Here is a 23,279-nt window from a genome sequence, read left to right on the forward strand (position 1 = left end):
GTACATACAGTTTGATAGTTGCAAGAGTTTAGTTGTGAAAGGGCCGTAATTTGAAAAGTGAAAAAGGTGGTCTGCCGCTGGTGAACCGAAGTATTTCTTGATGATTAAATCGATAATTCATTCAATTCAACAATTTTTTAAGAATGGGAAGAAGGAACGGGTGGAGGAACGGAGTGAGGACATTCAAAGAGATGCTCTCATTCAAAGAGATGCACGCTCAAGAGACACAGGTGCACGGTTGATTTAAGGGCGTGTGATGGTCAACAAGAAATTAACACGAGTCGGGTGGCGCACCACATGCAGTCGCACGCTGCCATACAGTAGTGCGATAGGGTAGGTTTCTGTTGCTGCACAGTGTGTACGGTAGTCTCTAGTGACTGTTCATGGTCGCGCTCAATTTGCCGTCAGGGCAACCTGGATTCGGCGCCGCTCGTCGGCCCAATAGAACAAATGAGAATGCGCTGCGGCTCCTGTGGTATGGAAAAGGGTTCAGTGGTCTGTTAATTCTTTTCCTCTCCCTCTCTGTCGTACTATCCTGCGTACACACAGGAATCCTGTGACAGGATACACACGTGTCAGTGTCAGTGTCTGTCGCAAAAATTAAAAGAAAAGGGGGAACAATAAAGGGTTAACCGGCAAGACCGGGCGAATGAAGGGAATCGCGCTTTTTATTGTTGTGGCTTTTGTTTTCGTCCTTGCTTATCTTGGCAGCTAGTCTGCCTCGACTCCCTCTGTATTTATATTCCGTCTCCATGTTATGTTTTGCACTATCACAAAATCCTGGATTTTGTAGGAGAGGAGGCAATCTTCTTTCATATCTGAAATTATTAAATGCTACCGTTTCGTGCATTTGAATACTTTTGTTGAGATGCAATTATTTACTACAGTAAGACGCCACCGTCAAATGCTATTTCCCTACAGTGTCCCCCTCGGTTTTCCTGCCTCAACCATTCCTTCTCCTATTTTATAGTCTCCAAGCTTCCACTTGGAAGCTCGCCAAACGCATCTAGAAATCCACCCGAAATTATTCTAAAATCTGGTCTAAAATCTATATATCATTTCGGGTTCACACGAACCTCCTTCCAGCGCGTCTCACGGAGGTGCACAGTATATAATCTGCTATTTTGTTGCGCTTCCCCGAGATGTTTCTTACCCTGCCTTTTCCCTCCCCGCCTTTTCTCCTTGTTTGCCCCGCGGCCTCTCCTTCGCTAGCACACCTGGTTCTTTTCCCTGCGACATCTCATTCGCCGGCAAGCCACGTCGTTTACTTCCCGGCTTCTTCCTAGCCCCCTTGTTTTTATCTCTCGGCTTCCTCGTCGCCGACTCGCCGTGTTGTCTACCTTGCGGTTTCTTCCTCGCCGACTTTCCTTGTTGCTTTCCTCCCGGCTGCTCTCGTCGTCCGCGCACTATAACGCGCATCTTCCCCGGCCAGGTGAGTCGCGCGTACGTGAGGTTTTAGCCCTCGCGCGCGCTCCTTGGTCCCTCTTTTGTGTGCCGCTATGACCAAAACAAAGCTGACGGCGAGGAGGAGCTCGAACGACGAGGCTCCACGAAAATCACTGGCCGTGAAGGCCGCTCAATGCCCAAGAGAAGACTAAGACCGTCAACACCAACTCCTGTTTTAGCTTTCCTCAAGACGAACATAATCAAGGTTTCCAAGTCGAGTACCGCAGCCTCCATTCCCCACAAATATCACATATGGGTGAGTAGTAAGCACAGGCGGTACGATGTAGCGCGTGCTGACTTTGAGGCCCTCCTGGGACAGCAGATTCCCGGGGTGTTCCTTCACAGAAAAGACTGCGAATGATCCGTCGACGACCTGGCACGCTTCGTGTTAACTAATTCTGTCAACGATTCTAGTCGCCACAACACGATGATAGATGAAAAGTAGGATATATGCCAGATCTATTTTTGGAAGACCGGGGTATACTATGGGGTGGACGCTTCCACGGAGCACTCCTACCCCATAGATCTCTACAATCTCAAGATTATTGGTACACGAGGCAGCACTACCCATAAGATATTCGATGGTGTCTTCCGTTTCGGCGGGAAGGATCTCCATTACTCTTTCATGGAGATCGACGCCTTCTGTTCTCAGGAATTCAGCCGGGTGTGCAAGACGACCTTCGACCGCGGCAGGGGGAAGCACTCTGGCGGAGCAAAATTCCTCCAGTCTCACCATAACAAAGTGCTGTCACAAGATCGGGGTGCCATGTGCACCCCGGCAGCAATTTGCCACACAGAACATCTTCTTGGCGATACTTCCCTCGCCAAGGGTTATTGGAATGGTTTTATCCCAAAGAACCTGTGGTATGAGGTAAGTGGCGCTTTGCCACACCGCATAGGGCATTTTCGCAATGCCCGTAAGAGCATAGACGAGAGGAGGGTGAGACTCACTCGTGAAAGAGGCTCTGGCCCAACACTTTCTGCTGCGTTGGCGCTTGGAAGTGGCGTATTCGTCGCCACTCTAGAAGGCACTCCCCATGTCATGCATAGCCTCTGCTTTTCCGCCTCGGAAAAGATCATCTTTGACTGCATGGAAGAGAACCCTCTGCGACTCTGCGCCACTTATTTCAAGAGCTGCGTTGGGGCCGGCTCGGCGTTTCTGACGGTATCCGAATTGTACTGCGTCGAACTATTTCCACCTCCGAAGAAAAAAGGTCTCGCCGTGGTTGCAGCGCGCAGCATACGGCACGCATAGAGGCGGCTTCCCTCGGCTATAGCCATGTTCAAGCCTCTGGTAGGCACTCTACTTGAATCTTCCATGAATATGACGCATACAAAGATAGGCCAGAATAAATGCATGCTCCTTGGTTTGCGAATGTAACGATAGTGCTGTGAAACGAGCGTGAACTTAGGGTGGCGGGCGCTCAACTGTGCGTGGTCAGTAAAAACGCGATTTGAAGGGATTTCATCTCCCCACGGCTCCCAGGGGAGCTCCTTTCGCGACCCGTACCTCGTCATCCACCCAAAACATTACGTCCCAGCGCTTCCCAAGTGGGGCTGCTCTTCCTCGAGCATGACTTCTTTCTGCTGATACGGCCGCAACGTGTATCAATGCCATGTTTGCATGGCTTAGGTGTAGCATAAACACCCTCACGGAGAAGACTGTTTGCTCACGGCTCGACGGAGACTCCGGATCGGGGGAAGACGGGGAAAGGAAGCAACACCAGCTATCGGAACCGGGCGAGCCCGGGTAGCGTGGTAGAGCGGGATCGGAGGTGGTCGCGAGTGCGTATGGGCGGATCGACGCCTCGAAACCCCGGTGCGGTACTGGGTAACGGTCCAGTACCGACGTGCGGAGGCGGATCCGGCTCGCCGCGCGCAACCACTACCCGCGGGGCTCCGTACTAGGCCGACGCGAACGTCGCTCGCGTAGTCTGGAATAAGCCGGCGGAACCTAGGTGGTAGGTTCTGGACAAGCCCGTGCTTGTCCTCTCCCCTCCGCCGTCGGTCCGCTCATATTTAATATGCAAACCTCTATAATAACACTACAGTAGCGAGGTACTGTAGTGGTCTACTGTAGTGCAGGTCGGCCTGCACTGTTTAGACGCCTGTGCAGCTAGAGCTAAACGTGAGGGGTTAGAACGTAGAATTGCTCAATACAACGATGTCCGGTCTCTCATCTTCCGAGGTCCCGCGTGCTCCTGCACTTTATTTTCTTTCTATTTTACTTCCATTCCATGATATTTCGTGTGTGCCTCTTCGATCTACAGTTGCTCATGAATGCAGGCTGTCGGTCATCTGTCTCCCCCCTTCTCCATGCGTGCCGTTCTGTTCAGGTGTACACGAGTGACAGCTATTCTCCTCCAACATTGTGGCGGAGCTGGAGCTGACATAATTCTACATCGCCCAATGGCTTTGCGCAGCGAAGACATCATTTGAGCAGCTCTAGTTCTGCCTTTGCTTCTCTTGCGACACGATTCTTTTTTGTGGCGTCCAGGAACTCCCTTACCATATCCGGTACGTCCTTGTCATGAGAGCCATATACACACACGTTGCACACGTACAACAGCGATCAACTCACCACGATCGCCGCCGGCCTACGGATCGCTACCATCCCTACATAAGGTAGATAGAGACGCGATCACAGTAAACCGAGCCATCGATCTTGCATCACAGGTTATGGACCCTAACCACGCACCACTACAAGACGATCATCTCGTATACCGACCACCCGGACGAGATCAGGACAACGAGAGCACGGCACCACAAAGCCCCGTTGCCCCAACCCCACAAGCTCCGCCAGCAAGCGTAGAGCCAACACAACCCGCTCCGACCACACCCGTAGAGCCACAACACCAAGCTCCGATCACCCCCGTAGAGCCAACACAACCCGCTCCGACCACACCCGTAGAGCCACAACACCAAGCTCCGATCACCCCCGTAGAGCCAACACAACACGCCCCGACAACACCTGCAGAGCGCCCACAAATGTCAAACCAGCAAGAAATAGCACCCGCAATGCCTCAAGCTGACACAAGAATGCATGGACAGCTACCTCCACTCGCAAGCGACGGAACGAACTACAAGCTATGGACGCAAACCCTCCACGACATAGCCATAATCAACAACGTCGAGGCAGCCCTCGATGAAAGCTCACCACCCCCCACAGTAACGAGCCCGTACCATTCCATATACCGCAGAAAATGTGCATTCCTACGCATGAGCATCATGACCAGCCTCCCTGCGGATCTGGCAAGCACAATCGACATGGACCTCAGCGTCACCCCTCAACAGCTTCTGGCAGAGATCAAAACACACTTCACTGACTCAACGCCAACCACACACCTCATCCTCAAACAAGAAGCACAACGCACAAAGATCAAGGCGGGAGGGGACATCGATGAATACATCGCAGCACACCGAACCATACGGACAAAAATGTGTCTCGCAGAGTACCCCAGCATTCAACATGATGAATCTGTCACGATAGAATTCATCATACACGGCCTCAACTCGCACCCGGCATTGCGACATCTACCCGACATGTGGATCGCGAACAACACAATCCCCACAACCATAGCCAACCTCGTCCAACGACTCAAATCCATACAAGCTCGAGAAGACGAAAAACAGGAAATCAGGCAACAACGTCCACAAGGCATGAACACGACAGACCAATGGGCAGACAGCCCCAACTACCAGGCAATGAGACGACGAACTCGCAGCCGGAGGCAAGGCAGAGGATCAACGACCCACCCCGACCAACCCCAACGCGGCAATGCAGCCACAAGGGAAAATGCGGAACAATGGTACACGAATACCGATAAGAAGCGCACAACCCCTCGGCAAACACGTTTGCCGCCCAAAACCACCACCGGGAAAATGGCCAGCACCCGCGACGAACACGACGACACAATCGCGCAACAGGTGACTGACGAGGACATATGCGAAGGTAAGCAGTATGCCCTCGACTCAGGAGCGCATCCGTCACATGTTCGCAAACCCACGACGAACATGAAACCACTCCGACAAATCATCCGAACTAACACGGCCACCAACATCACGCCACCCGCCACACACAAGGGGATGATACATATACGGACCAGTACGAATAGGCACATACGAGTCCCAGCGATCGCCAACCCAGCAATGCGATCCAACCTGCTATCAGTTCACGACATAGCAGAGCAATGGGGAGAGGTCCGGTTCACACCCACACAGGCCACTGTACTCGACACGAGCACACACCCGCCACAAATAGTAGCGCAAGCACGCTTCAGGAAAGGCATGTACTACCTCGATCTCCCAAAAACCAAAGGCAACGGCATGGCAGCCCGGACCATACCACCACGGTCAATAAAAAATTCCAAAAGACCCGATACCCAAACCAAAAAAGCCCCAAATCCAAAAACAAAAAAAGAAGACAGCGACGCCAAAGCCAAGCCGCACACTAGCACGTGGCCACACCGCACCACGCGCAGAAAAAATCCCACTACACCAAATGCACAACCCAGCGCCCCCACCGCACACCCCAGCACACCCAGCTGTAGAAAGGGACTTCCACCACTATCATGTACTGTTCAATCACATCAGACCAACAACGCTCCAGAAAATGGCCAAACTCGGCCTCCTGCCAAACCTCCCGCCCACACTCAGGCAACGACCACCGCGGATCACCTGCTCGAGCTGCGCTGCAGCGAAGCAGCAGCCCGCACCGCACTACCCCAAGACGCACAACTACCGAGTAGGAGCCGCCTTTAGCAGCGATATATGTGGACCATTCAACCCCACATCCAGGCAAGGCAACAAATACATACTCACAGTAATAGACACCCGATCCCGCTACCTCATAGTCGACTTCCTGCAATCAAGAGCAGAAACACCGCACAGGCTGGATGTCATCCTCACAGCCCTCAACAAACGAAAAGGGTGCAAACCGAGACTGTTCCACACAGACAACGCGAAAGAATATGTATCAGACAGCGCCAACGCCGTATACAGATCGCACAACGTCATGCACAGCACTACAGTCCCACACACGCCCCAACAAAATGGGATCGCGGAAAGGATAAACAGTACACTCATGAACTCAGCCAGAGCCGCCCTCCACCACAGCTCACTACCCAAGACGCACTGGGAAGACGCAGTAAGGGACGCTGCATTCAAGTACAACAATATACTCCACCACGGGATCAACACCCTTCCCTACACCATGTGGACCAATGCCACCCCCGACGTCCCGCAATTCCTGCTGTTCGGACAGCTCGGTACAGTACCTGAGTTAGCAAATCGGAAACAAATATCAAAACTAGCCCACAGGGCAACACCCGCCAGGTACCTCCATGGCATCGACGAAAACCACATCATGGTCCTCGAACTCGACACGAACAGACCACGACGAGTTCGATGCGTCAACTTCCAACCATACCACAGCACCACCGATCCTGTAGCCTCACGCACATATGCCACGAAAGCCTTCACCCCGCATCGCACGCCAACAGAGATAACAGGCACCACACCCGCCCCAGCTCACCCCGGACAGGCTAAAAAATACCCCGACGCCGCCGAATGGGAAAAAGCCCACAACGCCGAACTCGACAACCTCGACGCCATGAACGTAGTACAGTGGATACCCGACTCCGAAATCCCCAAGAAACGGAAACTGATACCCCTAAAAATGGGATATCGTTACAAGAGGGACAGCAAAGGACAAATTGCATCGAGAAAAGCCCGATGCTCTGCAAGGGGGGACAAAATGCTACCACACAAGCACTACGACCCATCCAAAACTACAACGTACATGGCCGACAAGACCACAGTACGCGCAATGTTTGGAATAGCGGCCAAGTACCGCATGCACATCGAACACATCGATATCAAGTCAGCGTACCTACACGAAAAATTCGCGCACAACGGAGGTGAAACAGTATATGTGAGACAGCATGCCAGATTCAATGGCACATACAAACATGCCTGCCAAGGAGGAAAACTAAACATGAACATATACGGGACGCCATCCGCCGGCCACACATACCTATCTGCAGTCTTCACACTCCTACGAAAAGCCAACTTCAAGCAAAGCGAAGCAGACCTGTGCCTCTGGTCCAAAAAAAAAGGCAAAGAACATATAATTGCTGCTGTCAGCATGGATGACTTCACAGTACTCGCCTCAACCGCGAAACTCAAAGACGAGTTCGCCGCAGCCCTAGCGAAAGCGTACAACATCAAACGCCTAGGGGAACACAGGACTTTTCTCGGATGGACGGTGACACGACACCAAAATGGAGACATTCACATCTCCCAGCCCAACGCCATCAACTACATAGTACAGCAAGTGGACATGGCCAAATGCAATGCCAAAGACACCCCATACTGCGACGGTGTCCTGCTCCACAAGCCAACAGACAAAGACGAGACCCAACTGCACACACTCAAAAAATACCAGCAGATCATTGGGGACCTACGCTATGTCGCTGACTCGACGCGACCAGACATCTACTTCCTGGCAAACAGACTAGCAGTAGCGGCCAACAACCCGACACAAAGGCACTGGAACGCACTAAAACGCCTGATAAGGTACCTCAAGGGCACACCAAACACAGGCCTCACGTTCCGAGCCGGCAAGCAAGCAGACAAAGAGAAACCCCAGAACCTCCTTGTCTCGTATGCCGATGCCGATTTCGCTGCCGATATCACGGACAGGAAGTCCATATCGGGGACCCTCCACACATACAACGGCACACCGATATGTTGGGGGTCCCTCAAGCAAAACATCACAGCCTTATCCACCTGTGAGGCAGAATATATTGCGGCCACCTCCGCCGCACAGCAGACCACGTGGATCCGACGTCTGCTACAGGATGTGCACATGCTGCCGCAATCCCCGACCCCCTTGATGATAGACAACCAGTCCGCCATCCACGTTGCCAACAGCACGGGACCGACGAAGAGGCGAAAATTCATAGATCTGAGGCATCACTACCTCACGCATCAGGCTCAAAAGGGCACAATTGCCATTGCACATGTCCCCACGGACGACCAACTCGCGGACATCCTCACAAAACCGCTGCGTCGTCAAGCATACACGCGCCTCCTCCCCAAACTACAGCTCAGAAACCACACGACTGCAGACGGCAAAACTGCAGCGCCGTCGACAGGGGGAGTGTCATGAGAGCCATAAAAACAAACGTCGACGCCGCAACAGCAATGCGTCAGCAGTCATGAGAGCCATATACACACACGTTGCACACGTACAACAGCGATCAACTCACCACGATCGCCGCCGGCCTACGGATCGCTACCATCCCTACATAAGGTAGATAGAGACGCGATCACAGTAAACCGAGCCATCGATCTTGCATCACAGTCCTCAAACAGTTCCTTTAGGGGCTGCCAAGTCCAATCTCGCCTATCCGGAAGGCCGAGCCACTGCACTTGGATCCAGATCCCCTCTTTTCTTGTACCTGTTACATCCATTAACTTCTCGATCATCTCAAATCTTGCCTCGCTATGCTCAGCATGCTTCATCAACTTAGCTGAAACTTTCTTGCCATCCATTTTTGCGCGAGACAGTATCATCCGGGCGGCGTGTACTTGCTCCACTTGGTGAGTCACCAAATTCTCAACGGCGTAAACGATTTCACTGACCACCTTTGCTACGCTGCGCGGACCTATCCAGCGGAAAGACTGTTTATGACCCTTATTCTGCGCTCGACGTACGAGCACGAAATCACCAACGCAGAAGATTGTGCTGATGATGTTCGTATTATTGTTGTGGTGTTGGATTTGTTTTGCACGATTAGAAGAAACCCTGCGCTCCACATCCCGGTGCATGTTGTCAAAATCATTCTGTAATTTGTTGATCTCTAACAGTTGCATTGCCTTGCTCTTCTCCAAACTGCGGACTTGTGGCCAATTTTATGCAAGATATGTTGTGTGAATCACTACGCGTGTCGGCTTGATGCCGGTCATGACTTGAAGCGGCGAGCGATATACACCGTCGGCCCTTATGCGAAGTCTTTTCAACGGCGTTTCATTAAGAGCTGTCATGATCATTCCGATTGCGCAAGGCCAATCTTGAGGCCCCAATTGGAGTTCTGACTGCAGGCACCGGTACGCTTCCTGAATAGTCTTCATACATCTCTCAACAGTCCCATTGACCCACGGCGAGTAGGCAACAGTAAATCGATGCTTGATGTTTTGATCGTGTGCGAGTTCATTCATCACTCTGTTTTTGAAATGTGAACCTTGATCACTAACCCACACGTTCATGACTGTAAAAGTTCTGATCCACCTGCCAAGCTCACGTGCTGTGGTCTCCGCATCTGCATTTATGGCTGGGCAAATCCACAGGTATGAGGACAAATCGTCTCTGATGACCAAGGCGTACTTGTAGTCGTCAGTGCTTGGCCCCATGTACAAGAAGTCAAAGTGTATGATCTCATTTGGCTTTCTGGCGTGCACCGTACTTGATATTGGGCGGGGTATCTTGTGCCCCGTCTTGCCTGTCAAGCAGTGTATACAACTCTTGACGAACACAGCACAATCTTCCTTGATAAACGTCCAACTGCAGTAGCCCTTCATTACACTGACCGTGGACTCGATTGATCTATGGCCGCTGGCACCGCAGTGTGCCACGACCAAACATTTCAGCTGTAGCTCGGCTGCTGCATCAGGCACGCATACTGTATCTGCAATCATCCACAAACCATCCTCGGCGTCCCTGTTCGCGTTACTGGCTCTGTCGTTTTTATGATTTTCCTGACAGCTCCGGATCATTGGTACTGTAGGCCACTCGAAATCGTTGTCCATTGGCGACTCTAATATATCTTGTTCCAAAAGCAAATGTGTTATGCGCTTCACTGCCAGTCTTTTTCCTCGGTACCCACGGCACCCACGGCACCATCTAGTTAGGATGTCTGCCATGATATTGTTTGTCCGTTCAATGTGTTCAATTACATATGAAAATCGCGATAGGAATAGTCCCCATCGTTGTACCTTGTTGACAATATGCCTTCCAAGTGTGGTGTCTAGGGCAAGAGGATTAAAAACGAAAAGTAAGTTCCAATGGTCTGTGTGCACATGTGTCTTTTCTTCACACAAGAATAAGTAGTCTAATTTTTGAAACACCTGATATATTGCATAAGCTTCTTTCTCGATGGTCGTCCACCACTCCTCGGCGCCCTTAAAAGCTGCACCCAAAAATGCTAGGGGTTCGTGCTTTTGTTCTCCAACGTCTTTGTTCAGGTCTCCGGGTTGGCACTGTGTCACGACGCCAGCCCAAAATGCATCAGAAGCGTCGGTGTAGACGCATAACGCCTTATTGGTGTCTCGGTATGAAAGTTGAACTGTTTCGCGAAGCTCGTCCTGAAAATCTCTAAACAGCTCCTCGTGGCCTCTATTCCAAGAAAGACTTTTCAAATGTATGCTCTTGATTGACCTCTTTGTTCTCGAACCTGCTTGAGTATATGCTTCCTGGAGCATTTGCTTGAGTGGTGCAATTCTGTCTGCGAAATCAGGTATACCGTTCGCCATCCATTGCATACAATGGACATATTCACACAGCTCTCCAGCGGTCCTCTGCAAATGTATTTCCTGGAGCCCGCTGAGATTTCGGTGGTCGAATTGAACCCGATTGCCATCAATAATTCGACCGCACCACCGCACCTCGAGCAGGAATAAGTGGCTCTCCAGAGCTGAAACTTTTAGGTTTCGCTTTGCACAAACCTGAAAGAATTTATCTAAAACACACAGGAGACCTTCTTCAGTTTTGTTATGCAGCATGACATCATCAAGCCACGCCTTGAGCTGTACACGTATGTCCACGAACAAAGGTTCAACCTGCGACTGAAAATTGGGTCCGGCGTTTTTAGCTCCCCTGAGTGCACCGCTTCGGCTGGATGACCGTATTCGGCGTCATGAAGCTCAACGGATTCTGGCTCTCCTCATCCAGGGGCAGTTGCCAATATCCGCTTGAGAAATCTATCAACGCGAAGTGCTTGCTTGCTCCCTGCCAGGTCTGCAAGCTCCGAGTCGATGTGGGGAATTGGCCACGTGACCGGTTCCGTAGCGGCGTTAATTTGTCTATAATCGACTGTTAATCTGAAATTGGCTAGAGGTGGCTTCTTCACCAAGACGGGTGCTGATACCCACTGACTGTTGGTATTGATCTTTCCGAAGTCTTATTCTTATATGGGTTGTACATACCGATCCATGAACTGTCTGCCTTCGGCACTATATCGCCAGGGCTTCGCTTTGAATGGTTTTGCTCCCGGCTTCAGCATACTTTTCATAGGTTCAATCAACATCTGCAGGGGGGTCGTTTCCAAGTCGTAGCCGAAATACATCACGATAACGGTCCAACATAGAGCGTAACCGAGCTTTCCCATTCTCCGAAATCCCATTATCGACTGACTCTTGCACCAGCCTCTCCAAGGCTTGGTCAATCTCCGATGCGGTGTCCTCGCCGAGGTCTAACCACGTATCGTCCTCGCTGTCGCCGTGGTCGGCAACATATTCTCCGTCGCTGTGGAAAATACCTTGGTGCATAAGCCGTGCAACACTTCCTTTCGGATAGACCTCATCCGGGACCAACGATCCAATTTCAATAGAGTGCCCCATCCTATCGATGGCTGCAACAAGAAGCTCCTTTGTATTGATGCCGAGCGCCTCCAGCACTGGTCTACCAAGCAAAGGCTCTCCAACTTCAGTTGTAGCGACGTACCACGCCATGTTTCGTAGCTCTAAGTAGAAACCATGCCTGATGAAAAGTTCGACGTTCAACGTCACTTCCTTGTCGCACCGTACATAAATGTCTTCCCTATTTTGTCCCTTCAGTATCACCCAATTAAAATTACGAGGTGTACTGTACTGTCGGACCGACATCTTGGCTCTTTTTTTCGTCAAGTCTTTGAGCAATTCAGGTCTCATGAGATTGATGACCGAGCCCATGTCAGTGCACAGGACTCTGGGTAGCACATTCGCAAACGAGGCGTTGATTAAAGTACTTTTCTCAGTTCCCTCGGGTGCCTTTTCGCTGACCTGCCCTACCTTCTTCTCTTCGTCGAGCTTTCTTTTATGTTTTCGAGCAGCTCTATTGCCCTTTCACGCTTTGTATTGTTGCATCTCATAACCGGACGCCTTAAACCCTTCTTGGCGCATTCTTCGTTGAGACAAAAATGTAGGTACTTGGATTTAGTAGTCTGAAAGTCTCCTCTATCCTTCCTTGATTTGTCTTTATCCGTGTACCTCTTAACCCTTTTCTCCGGCGGTCCCCGGTAGCTTTTAGACAAGATGGGCCTCACACTTTCTACCTCCACTTTGTACCTATCGTGAGCCGCAGCTTCAGTGCACACTAATCTTACGTAACCCGACACGTCGGATTGCAGCGATTCTTGATAATCTAAGGCTTTCTGCATCACTGATTTCAACTTTCGAGGATACAGCCTTTCCTGTAGTAGCTTCACGGGGTTTTCAGGGTTGTCGTCCTTGAAATCATCGTAACCAATAGATTCCATTCGCTCGAAGAAAGTACTCGCAAACTCCAAGATTCGTGCTTCAGGATCGGCGATATGCGTCGGGATACGGAGCCCCTTGAGCACTTTCTCGATTAAGTTTTGGTCGTACGACTCATCTTTTCTCTCTACTAAGCTCTTCACAAATTTCTGTATGTCTGTAGCAGTGAGACTACTGTACTCTTTTCCAGGTGCAACTGTCTCAAACTCGCCGAGAAAGTGCATCCGTTTCAGTAATCCAGGGTCCACAGATACCTTGTAGCTAGCCTTGGAAAGAGAAGGAACCTCCTTTTTTTCGGCTATCTCTGTCTCATACCTTTCTCGATCCCGCCTGAATGCGTGCACCCTCACTGGGTCAACGCTCTTTAGAACAGGATGAATAATGGGTTGAAAAAGGCCAACAACGCCCTCGCTGCCGCCTTGACCGGCGGTAGATTCATTTTCAGACATTCTCCTTCTCACGCCGTAGTCCAGCCGCTTGGTTGCCAAATCGCTCCTGCAGGAAAGAAATTTCTTTAGACGCCTGGGCAGCTAGAGCTAAACGTGAGGGGTTAGAACGTAGAATTGCTCAATACAACGATGTCCGGTCTCTCATCTTCCGGGGTCCCGCGTGCTCCTGCACTTTATTCTCTTTCTATTTTACTTCCATTCCATGATATTTCGTGCCAACCTCTCCGGTCTACAGTTGCTCATGAATGCAGGCTGTCGGTCATCTATCTCCCCCCTTCTCCATGCGTGCTGTTCTGTCCAGGTGTACACGAGTGACAGCTATTCTACTCCAACATTGTGGCGGAGCTGGAGCTGACATAATTCTACAACTGTACGGTGTCAGCATCGGTGCTGACAGTACCCGTGGTACCCGTGTGAGCGCGCTTCGTACGGGCCTGGTACACGTGTGCACGTGTACATTGGGGCACACGTGGACACGCTCGGTGGTACTGTAGATCGTCGGGCTCTACAGTAACCAAAGCAATCGTGATCTAATCTAAAGTGAGTCCCCCAGGGGGGGTTATGCTACACGGCCCCCCCACAAGTGGGAACGTCCGCGTTCACATGTGCTTGTAGGGCGGCTCGTGTTTTCCTCTCCGTCTCGACCCCCATTTTTCCCGTCGCCTCTCGCCTGCGTCCGTCTCTCACCTCCGCGCGTGTCGGGCGCATCGTTCCTCACCTTTCTCTCCCGGCTCGCATTCCTTCCGCCGATTGTTCCTCCTATCCGTCCCGACTCCAGCGAGGCCTTCCCTGCTTGTGGCGCGCTCGTCCTCTTTCCTCCTCTACTCCGGTCCCCGCCCACCTTTCCGGCGACACTCCTTTCTCGCGGGACACGTTCGGGGTTGTCTCTATTGGTATGACGTCCCCTCAGTCCCTTCTACCGCCACCTTCCACGCCCGCGGTGGCGGTGAGCAACGTGGAGGAGGGTTCTCGTACCCTTCCTGCGCCCGCCGCGCATGCCGTCGTCGGCCACCTCGCCTTTCCAGAAGACTGGGCCGTCGCACGAGTCCACGCTATCCGGCGACTTGGTTGGCGGCCCAAGCCGTTCTGCGTGCCCCGCTATCACTGCGGGTCCCGTCGGGCCTGCCGCCCGTGACGCCACTCGAGCGGGGGTGTCACCGCTGGACGATCTGCCTTCAGGGTCGAACGCGTCGAGCGTTCCTAGCCCGAAGCCGCTGTTCGGCGTGTCCCTTGAACGGTCCACCTCACTCCCCGTCGACGATCTTCGGTACCCGTGGGCCCGTCTCGCGCGAGTCGTAGTGACGGTGGGCGAAATCCTCGCAAGCCCGTACTTGCGGTCCGATCTCTCTCGGATCCGTAAGATCAGCGAGGCCGGCTTCGCTGATCAATCCGCGCTGGCTCTGAGCCGGCTTCTCGCGGAGGGGGACGGCGTAGCCTACCAAAACCCCAATGAGATAGCCTGGGACCGCACCTTCGGATTCGGTATCGACCAGGTGCGGTACATTCATCGCATGGCTGCCTATCTATCCGGGATCAACCCGGACCAGTCCGCCCGCTTCATCCTGGCTGAAGTCCCAGGTCTTTACTTATACCTTCGCCCTTTCGCGTTAAAAAAGCCTCGAGTGGCTCTCCAGAAGTCCGCTGCGTCATTGACGGGGATTCACGGCATCGCTGTAGCCCATCAGGACTGGTCCGCGTACCGACGCGCTTCGGAAGAAGACGGTCGCGTCTTCCCTTCGGATTCTTTCGAAGCGTTCTCTCGCCTGGGGACTTCCCTCCCTACCACCGATGGCTCGTGTGGCTTTTCCCTCTCTCGGGGTACACCCCCTCCTACCCTATGTGTTAAAACATTTTGGGTACGCCGCGGTCGACCCCGGCCACCCCGCGCGCCCGCTCCTCATGGACAACTGCGCAAAGGAGTGGGCATGGTCCCTCGGGAGCGCCTTTATGGCTGAGGTGAGCGAACACGGTCGCGTGTTCCACCAGCCCTCCGATGCCGTGGCCTTCTTGGCAAGACTCGTCCCCAGCCTTCCGGTTGTCCCGCCGCATCCGCTCGAGCGGGACCTGGCGTACGCCCACTGGTCGCTCCGTGGCGTCGTGTCGCTCATGACGCGGGCGGACGAGGTGAACAAGCTTCATTACCACCACTGGCCGGACCTCACGACGGGCATCCCATGCCCGTACCTCGTGTACGACTCGAGGACGGACGCCTTCGCGTCGCGTTCTACAGCGACTCCGGACTCGGCCGGAGAGAGAGGAAGGCGCGCGGGAGTCGCTCTGTGTCGCCGCGGACCCGCCGCAAGCGGTACCGAGATTTGGATGCCGTCGCTCCTCCTTCGGCCGCGGCGGGTGTCGACTTGTTTTGCTCCACCCCGCCTCGTCATGAGGCGGGCGAGCGAGCCACGTTACACGTCCCGTCGGGGACAGTCTCCCCCATGCCTCCGCTGAACGACTCCTCCGTCGCCGCTGCCACTCGGGTGGCGGCTCTGGATCTCTCCCTTTAGAGGGAGGACGTCACTTCTGTGCTCGGCCTCGCTCAGGCTTTGGCGCACACCGGGAACCAGGCTTGGACAGTGGGTCGTCTCCTCTCGACACTGGCGAACTGGTTCCTCGCGCGGAGCGATGAGGCTCGTCGTTTCAGCGGGGAGCGCGCGTCGCTCTCTCTCTCGCTGCAACGTTTGTAGAGCGAGATCGACTCTACGCGGAACAACCCTCGTCTCCAGGCTGACGCATACGAGCGCGCTGTATTGGACCGGGACCAGTATCGCCGGGAGCGTGCCGCCCTGCGGTACGCTCGGGAATCCGCAGTTCGTGGGGTCGCTCCTCAGACCTCCGGACGACCCGATCCTTATGCCGTTCCGATGAACGGTCCCCCAGGGCCGCATAGTTCGGGGGCCCATGCGGCCCCTGACAGTGAGAGCGCCGCGTACCGGCGTGTCGCTACGCCAACCCTTGACGAGCTCGCGGAGGACCCCTTGCAGAACGCCGAGGTTCCGCGTTACCCGGGATATTGTCCCCGAGACGTTCGGATCATAACCCTGCGGGACGTGGGCATGACACTACCGGTTGAGGTAGCCGTGATGATCGCTCGAGTTAGTTTGTCGAACGTTTCTCGTAAAGAATTGTTGCCCTCCCGTTTCTCGTTACCACGGCGTCGCGCGGTGTCAACACGCGCCAGGGCGTATGGGTTCCTGCCTGCTCGTCCGCGCGTCGAGCGCGGCGGCGGCCGCTGTACGGGGCTCGTCGCCCTCTGGCGATCCAGGCTCAGTGCCATGCGGAACGACCCCGGTCTTCGGAGGACCCAGGCTTAGGGGAAGGGGCGTGCGTTGGTCCTCGTCCCCGATATCGGCGGCGCCGGCGCGGCTACCTTCTGAGTTTCTGTTCCCCCAGGCGGCGAACCGGCGCGCGGATCTGCGTCGATGAGCGGCGCGGGCGATGCTCTTACCTTTTGTACTCCTCGCCGTCGGCGGCGAGGGCAGGGCGTGCGACCGTCGTCCTTCCTGGGGGCCCCTCGCCGTCAACGGCGCGGGAACCGCGCGGGGCTGCTCTTATACTTGGTACGTCTCGCCGTCGGTGGCGAGGTCCTGATACCTGACCGTTGAGGCGATCAGTCGTGGAGGTCGCTCCTCTCTTCTCATTTACCCACATCGTCGTGAGGTGGGGGGGTTGACGAGAATGCGTGTACGAGCATGCGCCCGCTTTCGTCGGTTTCGTCCGGTCGCCGATCGCGAACCTTTCGGAAGGTCGCTCGCGCCGCGTTCCTAGTTCACACTGATCCCTCGCGTCATCGGTGGGTTACTGGGGAGAGTCTTCTTACCCCAACCTCCCTCCGTGTTGGGAAGTCGTTCCCGTCTCGTCCGCCCCGCCTCTCTGTCGATCGTAGGGGGTCGTCAGAGCGCGGCCACAGGGGTTCGTCGTACGGCATCGGCCGTGGGAGCGGCGCCCCCGGCGGGCCCGCCTTGCTTATATATCGTCCCTGGGTTCCTCGCCGTCGGCGGCGGGGGCACCGCGCTAGACATCTGTCTTTTCGTTCGTGTCCCTTGGCGTACGTGGCGGGGGAACGAACCCCCGGGAAATGCTCTCATGCTTAGTCTTCCTCGCCGTCTGTCGGCGAGGGATTTATGCGCGGCCGCCGGGGGCGCGCCGTACGGCATCGGCCGTGTGCGTGGTGCAGTAGGCGCTCTCGCCTTGCTTGTAGGTTTTCCTTGGTGCCCCTCGCCGTCGGCGGCGAGGGCATAGCACGCGGTAGTGGCTCTTCCTCGGCGTCCCTCGCTGTCCGCAGCGAGGGCGCTGCGCGCGACGGATGCATTTCTCCTTGGCCCCCTCGCCGTCGGCGGCGAGGGCTCCGGGCGTCAGACGAGGGCGCATAGGGCAGCACGGTGTCAGCGCGCGCGGCGGAAAAGCGTCGCGCGGGCGGAAGGAGGGAGCGGAGACGCGGGGCCGGTAGTGAAGGCAGGGGCCGCGCGTGCCTGTGCGTTTCTGTCCGACAACTGCTGCGGAGCGCATTCTCTACAGTGCCACACGCACGCGCGCGCGCTGTCCAGCACTGCACGTGCGCAAAAGCCCATTGACCTTGATTAAATCCCCCAAAACATAATTTCCCGCGAAAATGTATTTTTGCCAAAAAATGAGTCCCCGCCCGTGGGGTGGTTATTGCCAAGTGTCGGGCGCGACGCACGTTTCGTTGCCCTGTCGCCGATTGCGTGCAACGAGTGCGACGCCCGCCCGCACTTGCCGGATTGCGTCCTGTGTAATTACCGCCCCTCAATAATATCTTCTAATTTTCGACTCTTCGGGGCTGGTGGTGGCGGTTTGTCCAAAGGACGACACTGGGGGTACAGTAAGCGGTCCGTAGATTGCGGGCTGACTGTAGAGAGGGGGCGCGTCTTCGATCCGCATATTACCCTCGTGACTGGGTCGCTCCCTCCCCGTCTTCCCTCTGTCCGTACTCCAAGCGTGGGTACGCTATGCCCTGCTCCTCGCGCATTGTTTTGTGCGATCCGCTCGCTGCTGCGCTCCAACCGACGCGACCTGACCCTACCGCCACACGTTCGAGGCGGGCCTTCCTGGGTCGTTCGCGTCCCCTAAGAGGCGCAGTTTCTCGCACCCTACTCCGTAACCAGGCGCTGTCGGTCGGCGGCTCGGATGCTCGTGCAGGTCGCTGCTGCCCTCCACTGGTGGCGAGGGGGTTCGGGCCCCCTTGCGGTTAGCCGCCCCCATTGCCGGTTTGGAGGAACCGGTGTTCTTTCCCCGTTATTTGCCATTCCTTGGCGATGGACCTGTGACAGCCTGTACTGCTTACCATCCCGCGACTCCTTCGCGGTTGCGTGTTACTTTCGAGGATCTCCGTCCAGTGTTGTTCTTGGAGTCGTGTGACTCCTTCTTCGTCGGGGGAGGTTGGAGGACAGGTGTCCTTTTCCCGTTATCGGAATTTTGTCCAACCGCGGTCGATTACCTTGATCCAAACGGAGCGGTTGGGGGCCCCTCCTCAAGCGTGAAAGTCCGCGTTCACGTTTGAGTCGAGGTCCATGCCGGTGCGTCTCCGGAGGCGTTGGGCGTAACGAGACATTAACTCCTTCGGGACGTGAGTCCGCGCAGTCCAGGTAGGCGTGTCGTAATCCACCCACTTGATGAGGAACTCGAAAGTTCCGTCTTCCATAGCACGGTGCTTCAGGCGTCGCTCCACAGCGTACTGTGTCCCGTCTCTGACCTTGTCGGCAAGGTCAGCTGTGGTTATCGTGCTCGCCCGTGGTTCGTCCGTCGGCGGTCGCGCGTATACGCAGCGATCTGCGGAGACCCGCTCAGTGACCCATCACGATCGATCGTGATGGTTCGGCGGTCGTTCGCGAGGACGCGGTAGGGGCTGACCGCGGGGGACGCGAGCTTGTTCGAAGTCTTCCCCCCGTCGGTGGGGTTGAGGTATACGTACTCTCCCGGACGGAGTCGCGAATTGATCCGTCGTATGGGCTTATCGAGGTCGCTCTTGTAGCGAGCCTGCGTTCGACGCAGGCTCCGGTAGACCCTCTGGATTGTCGAATCCAAGGTCTTGAGGAACCAGGCACGTTGGTTCCCTCTGTCGGCAGGTGGAACGTCACCGCCAGCTCGTCGAAGCGAGAACTCTGGCGGTGGCCTGCTGAGCACGAGCTCGAACGGCGTCGTGTTGGTGGTGCGGGGTACGTGGGAGTTATACGCATACGTAAGCGGCCCCACGTACACGTCTTAGTCATCTTGATGCTCGCCTACGTAGTTGCGTAGCATCGCCGCGATCTTTCGGTTGTATCGCTCGACTTGCCCGTTCGTCTGGGGATTGTACGCCGATGTGTACATATTAGTTATCCCCAGAACACGGCACGTGCTGTGGAAGAACTTGGCGTTAAACTGCGGTCCGTTATCCGACAGCAACGTGCGCGGGACGCCGTACTTAAACACCCATGATTCGCAGAACGCAACTGCGACGGCGTATGCGGTTATCGTGCGGACCGCAACGACTTCCGTCAGCTTGCTAAAGCGGTCCGTGATCACGAGCGGGAATCGTTTTCCTGTCTTCGTCTTGGGGTGAGTCTGTGTGAGTCTTCCGGAACTCTCGGTGAGGGACATGAGCCACCTCAGCGCGTCGTGATCCGTTCCGACGGTGAACTTCGTTTTGTACATACGGCCGTAGTGTGCGGACGGCCCACACTACGGCGAAACACTCGCGCTCGGCAGCGCTGTAGTTCCGCTCGCTGTCGGTCAGCGAGTAAGACCAATACCCAACGGGGCGCCAATCGTTTGGCTGGTCATGCTCTTGGAGCAGCGTGCAGCCTAGTTGGTAGGCACTCGCCTCGGTGTCGATCATGTACGGTCTTCCATGCCGAGGCAACGCGAGGATCGGCGGAGGGATCATGCACTCCATAAGGTTCTCTAACGCCTGGAGTTGATTCTCGGTATGATTATAGAAGTCAGAATCCGAATCCTTGCACGTTATATCCGTCGGCGGACGGGCTATTTTCGAAAAGCCCTTAACGAAGCGGCCATATACGTTACACACCCCGAGAAACGAGCGCACCGGCGTCAGCGTCCTCGGGAACGTGAATGTCCGGAAGGCGTCGGCCGCCGTATCGGCCACGCTCAACTTACCTGGGGTGATGACGTGCCCCAGGTAGTGTACCTTCGGTTGAAAAAAGCTACACTTCTTGAGCTTGAGGGAGATGCCGGCACTCCCTAACAAGCTCAAGACAGTGTCAAGATGCTTCACTTGTTCCGCGTGCGTACGCAGGAACACTATGACGTCATCGAGATAGACGAGGCATATTTGCCAGCGGACTCTGGAGAGGATAATATCCAATGCACGTTGGAAGGTGGCCGGTGCCCCTTTTAGTCAAAACGGCATGTGCAGGTGGCAAAACGTGCCCATGTGCGTCGTAAACGTGGCCTTATCCCGGTCTTCCGGAGCGACGGGGATCTGCCAATATCCGGATTTCTCGGTCCAACGTCGTGAAGACGGCTGCATCCCCTAACGAGTCGATGCAGTCGTCCATCCGGGGCAGTGGATACGAATCCCTTGCCGTCTTCGCGTTGAGACGCCGGTAGTCCACACAAAACCGAAGAGAGCCGTCTTTCTTCGGGACGAGCACCACCGGAGACGCCCACTCGGTGCTCGCGGGTTCGATAACCCCTGCTTTCAGCATTTTGTTGACCTCCTTGGCAACCATCTCACGCAGAGCGGGCCCCTTCCGATAGGGCATAGAACGAATCGGTTTCGATCCCGGTTTGAAAGGGATGCGGTGCTCCGTGGCTCGGATCGTTCCGAGCGCACCGCTCCACAGACTCGAATGCTTACGGAGCATCTCGAGTACGTGGCCACGGAGCTTGTTATCGTCGATGTATGACAAGACCACCTCTTTTTCCTGATCCATCGGTGGATTTTTGGGATCCTTTTTGTGGGAGCATACGGTGCCTCCCGCTGTCGGGTTGGTCTCCAGGTGGCCGATCGTCCGTCCCACCTGTTCCTTCCTAACGGTCCCTCGCTCATCGGAGCTTGGTCGTCCAGCTCCTGCCTTCCCGACTTGATCGGTCAAGTCGGTCAGGTGTAGCGCGTGTGCGACCCCATCGGCGACGCGACGTTCTGGTGTCAGGATCGCGAGGGGGTTGCGTGGCGCGTACCCCAAGAAGGTGTGCTTCGGAAGCCGCCTTTCCCGTCGCGAAAAGTTCACGACGAGGACGTCGAAGGTCTGATTCGGCAGTACCTCGACGACTCCGTTCGATAGCTTCACTCCATTTTGGTGTTGGAGTGACGGCTCCATGAATACGAGGCCCCTCCCCACGGTTGTGACGCGCACTCAGGCTTGCGACATCGCGGGGATGGTGACCCAGCGAGTGATTCGGATCGCCTGCGGGGCCTCCTCGCGTACATCCGGCCGTCTCGTCTATCGTCCGTCCCGCCTGGTATGGGGAGTCGGCTCCCCTTTTTCCGTCGACGATGGCAACAGAGCCGCCTTGGTGCAGCTCCATGCGGTGAGCTTCGATGTCGATACATTGCACGTGCGTATCGATGAATGCCGTGCCAAAGAGGACCAGCGCGGCGAGCTGGTCCGCTACAACGAACGGAGTTCGGAACGTCATGTTCTTCAACCGCACGGCCAGCCGTACGAAGGCTGAGAGCTTGAGCGGATTGCTATTCGCGCCCGCCAATGGTGGCAGTGGCGCGTCTCGTACGACTTACCGCGTCCAATCGGGAGGAAGGTCGGCCTTCCTCACCAGATTATACACCGAGCACGTATCAACGGCGATCGTGCGGGGCTTGAAAGCATTTCCCTCCGTGCCTATCGAGCTGTGGACGTTGTAAATCTTCGACGTCATAAGGCAAATGACGCCGTCGACCACCTTCGGGGGAGACGGAGCAGCGAGGTCGTTGCGCTTCGGGCGCCTTCGACGGTTCTTCCCCCTTCGGCAGGTCTTTCGTCCCGAACCACCGGACGTCGGTCGTCCGGCGGCTGCCTCGGGGCCTGTTACATCGGCACACGCCCTTCGTTCCTTGCCGTGCACAGGGCTTGCGGAAGCTCCGGTGCCTTCACAGTCGGTCCGTGGCATCTGACCTACGGCGGTGAGGGTATCTTCCCCTTCGCGGTCACGTGCAGGGCCTACGGAAGCCAGGGCCGTGTCACGGATAGTCGTCGGTGCCGGACCCGCGGGGGTCTCGGTGACTTGTGTCGGGGCAGCGGGGCAGCGGGGAATATTATCGGTAAGTATCCCCCTGTCCCTGCGAGGGCGGAAGGTGACGGGTCTGGGTAGCTGGAAAAAGACGGCTCACGCGACCGCGTGAGCGTAGCCGTCTTTACGGGTTTTTTGTACTACCGGAACTATCCGAGGTAATCGCGCCGCCGTCGACAGCGAACGCGACGTCGGGCCTCTCGTCGAGGGTGTGAGGACGACTTCTCAACTCCGAGCCGGCAGCTTCCGCGAAGTACTCGGGTACTTCGTGGACTTGGGCTGCAACGTTCGGAAGTTGCAGCACTTGAAGAGCAGCCAACGTCGGGGCTCCCGTATGCTCATCCGCGGGCAGAGGATCCGGGTCCTCTGCTCAATCCTGGAGGTACATGATTGCGTTCTGTACCCCCGGAGGAAGCCGGGATCGGTCCCTGTTTCCTCTCCCTTCCTGGCGCGGGTACCGAGTATCCGCTTGTCGGAAGTCGCGTCGGTCACGAGTATTGAGCTCGTTGCGACGGTACCAGCCCCCACGTGGGGCGAAGCGTGCTCCCCCACCCGATCGATTCGAGAAACCTTGGCGCGAGGGACGGCCCTCGCCGACCGACTGCCGGAGGAGGTTGCGCGCCCCGGGTCGCGTCTCCATCTGGTAGCGGTAGTTCCTGTACGCCGTGAACATCCGTTGTT

At 55.5% G+C, this 23,279-nt stretch overlaps 5 protein-coding genes across 5 annotated transcripts; 1 reads left to right on the top strand and 4 right to left on the bottom strand.

The window, feature by feature from the left end:
• Window positions 1–8,733: 8,733 nt before the first annotated feature.
• CHC_T00003894001 (hypothetical protein) lies at window positions 8,734–9,324 on the bottom strand. The gene has a single exon (XM_005715090.1). The coding sequence runs from the start codon at window positions 9,322–9,324 to the stop codon at window positions 8,734–8,736; it is 591 nt and encodes a 196-aa protein (XP_005715147.1).
• A 39-nt stretch (window positions 9,325–9,363) lies between these two features.
• Window positions 9,364–9,582, bottom strand: CHC_T00003895001 (hypothetical protein). The gene has a single exon (XM_005715091.1). It carries the CDS (start codon window positions 9,580–9,582, stop codon window positions 9,364–9,366), a length of 219 nt encoding a protein of 72 aa, XP_005715148.1.
• Window positions 9,583–11,742: 2,160 nt separating this feature from the next.
• Window positions 11,743–12,330, bottom strand: CHC_T00003896001 (hypothetical protein). Its single transcript, XM_005715092.1, has one exon. It carries the CDS (start codon window positions 12,328–12,330, stop codon window positions 11,743–11,745), a length of 588 nt encoding a protein of 195 aa, XP_005715149.1.
• Window positions 12,331–14,920: 2,590 nt separating this feature from the next.
• CHC_T00003897001 (hypothetical protein) lies at window positions 14,921–15,364 on the top strand. The gene has a single exon (XM_005715093.1). The coding sequence runs from the start codon at window positions 14,921–14,923 to the stop codon at window positions 15,362–15,364; it is 444 nt and encodes a 147-aa protein (XP_005715150.1).
• A 450-nt stretch (window positions 15,365–15,814) lies between these two features.
• CHC_T00003898001 (hypothetical protein) lies at window positions 15,815–16,294 on the bottom strand. Its single transcript, XM_005715094.1, has one exon. It carries the CDS (start codon window positions 16,292–16,294, stop codon window positions 15,815–15,817), a length of 480 nt encoding a protein of 159 aa, XP_005715151.1.
• Window positions 16,295–23,279: the final 6,985 nt, after the last annotated feature.

This window comes from Chondrus crispus, genomic scaffold (genome assembly GCF_000350225.1).
Source record: "Chondrus crispus Stackhouse genomic scaffold, scaffold_205, whole genome shotgun sequence".
NCBI lineage: Eukaryota > Rhodophyta > Florideophyceae > Gigartinales > Gigartinaceae > Chondrus > Chondrus crispus.

Coding starts and splice junctions, on each gene's coding strand:
- CHC_T00003894001 (XM_005715090.1), bottom strand. CDS start 9,324: ATGCAACTGTTAGAGATCAACAAATTACAGAATGATTTTGACAACATG.
- CHC_T00003895001 (XM_005715091.1), bottom strand. CDS start 9,582: ATGAAGACTATTCAGGAAGCGTACCGGTGCCTGCAGTCAGAACTCCAA.
- CHC_T00003896001 (XM_005715092.1), bottom strand. CDS start 12,330: ATGTCGGTCCGACAGTACAGTACACCTCGTAATTTTAATTGGGTGATA.
- CHC_T00003897001 (XM_005715093.1), top strand. CDS start 14,921: ATGGCTGCCTATCTATCCGGGATCAACCCGGACCAGTCCGCCCGCTTC.
- CHC_T00003898001 (XM_005715094.1), bottom strand. CDS start 16,294: ATGCGGCCCTGGGGGACCGTTCATCGGAACGGCATAAGGATCGGGTCG.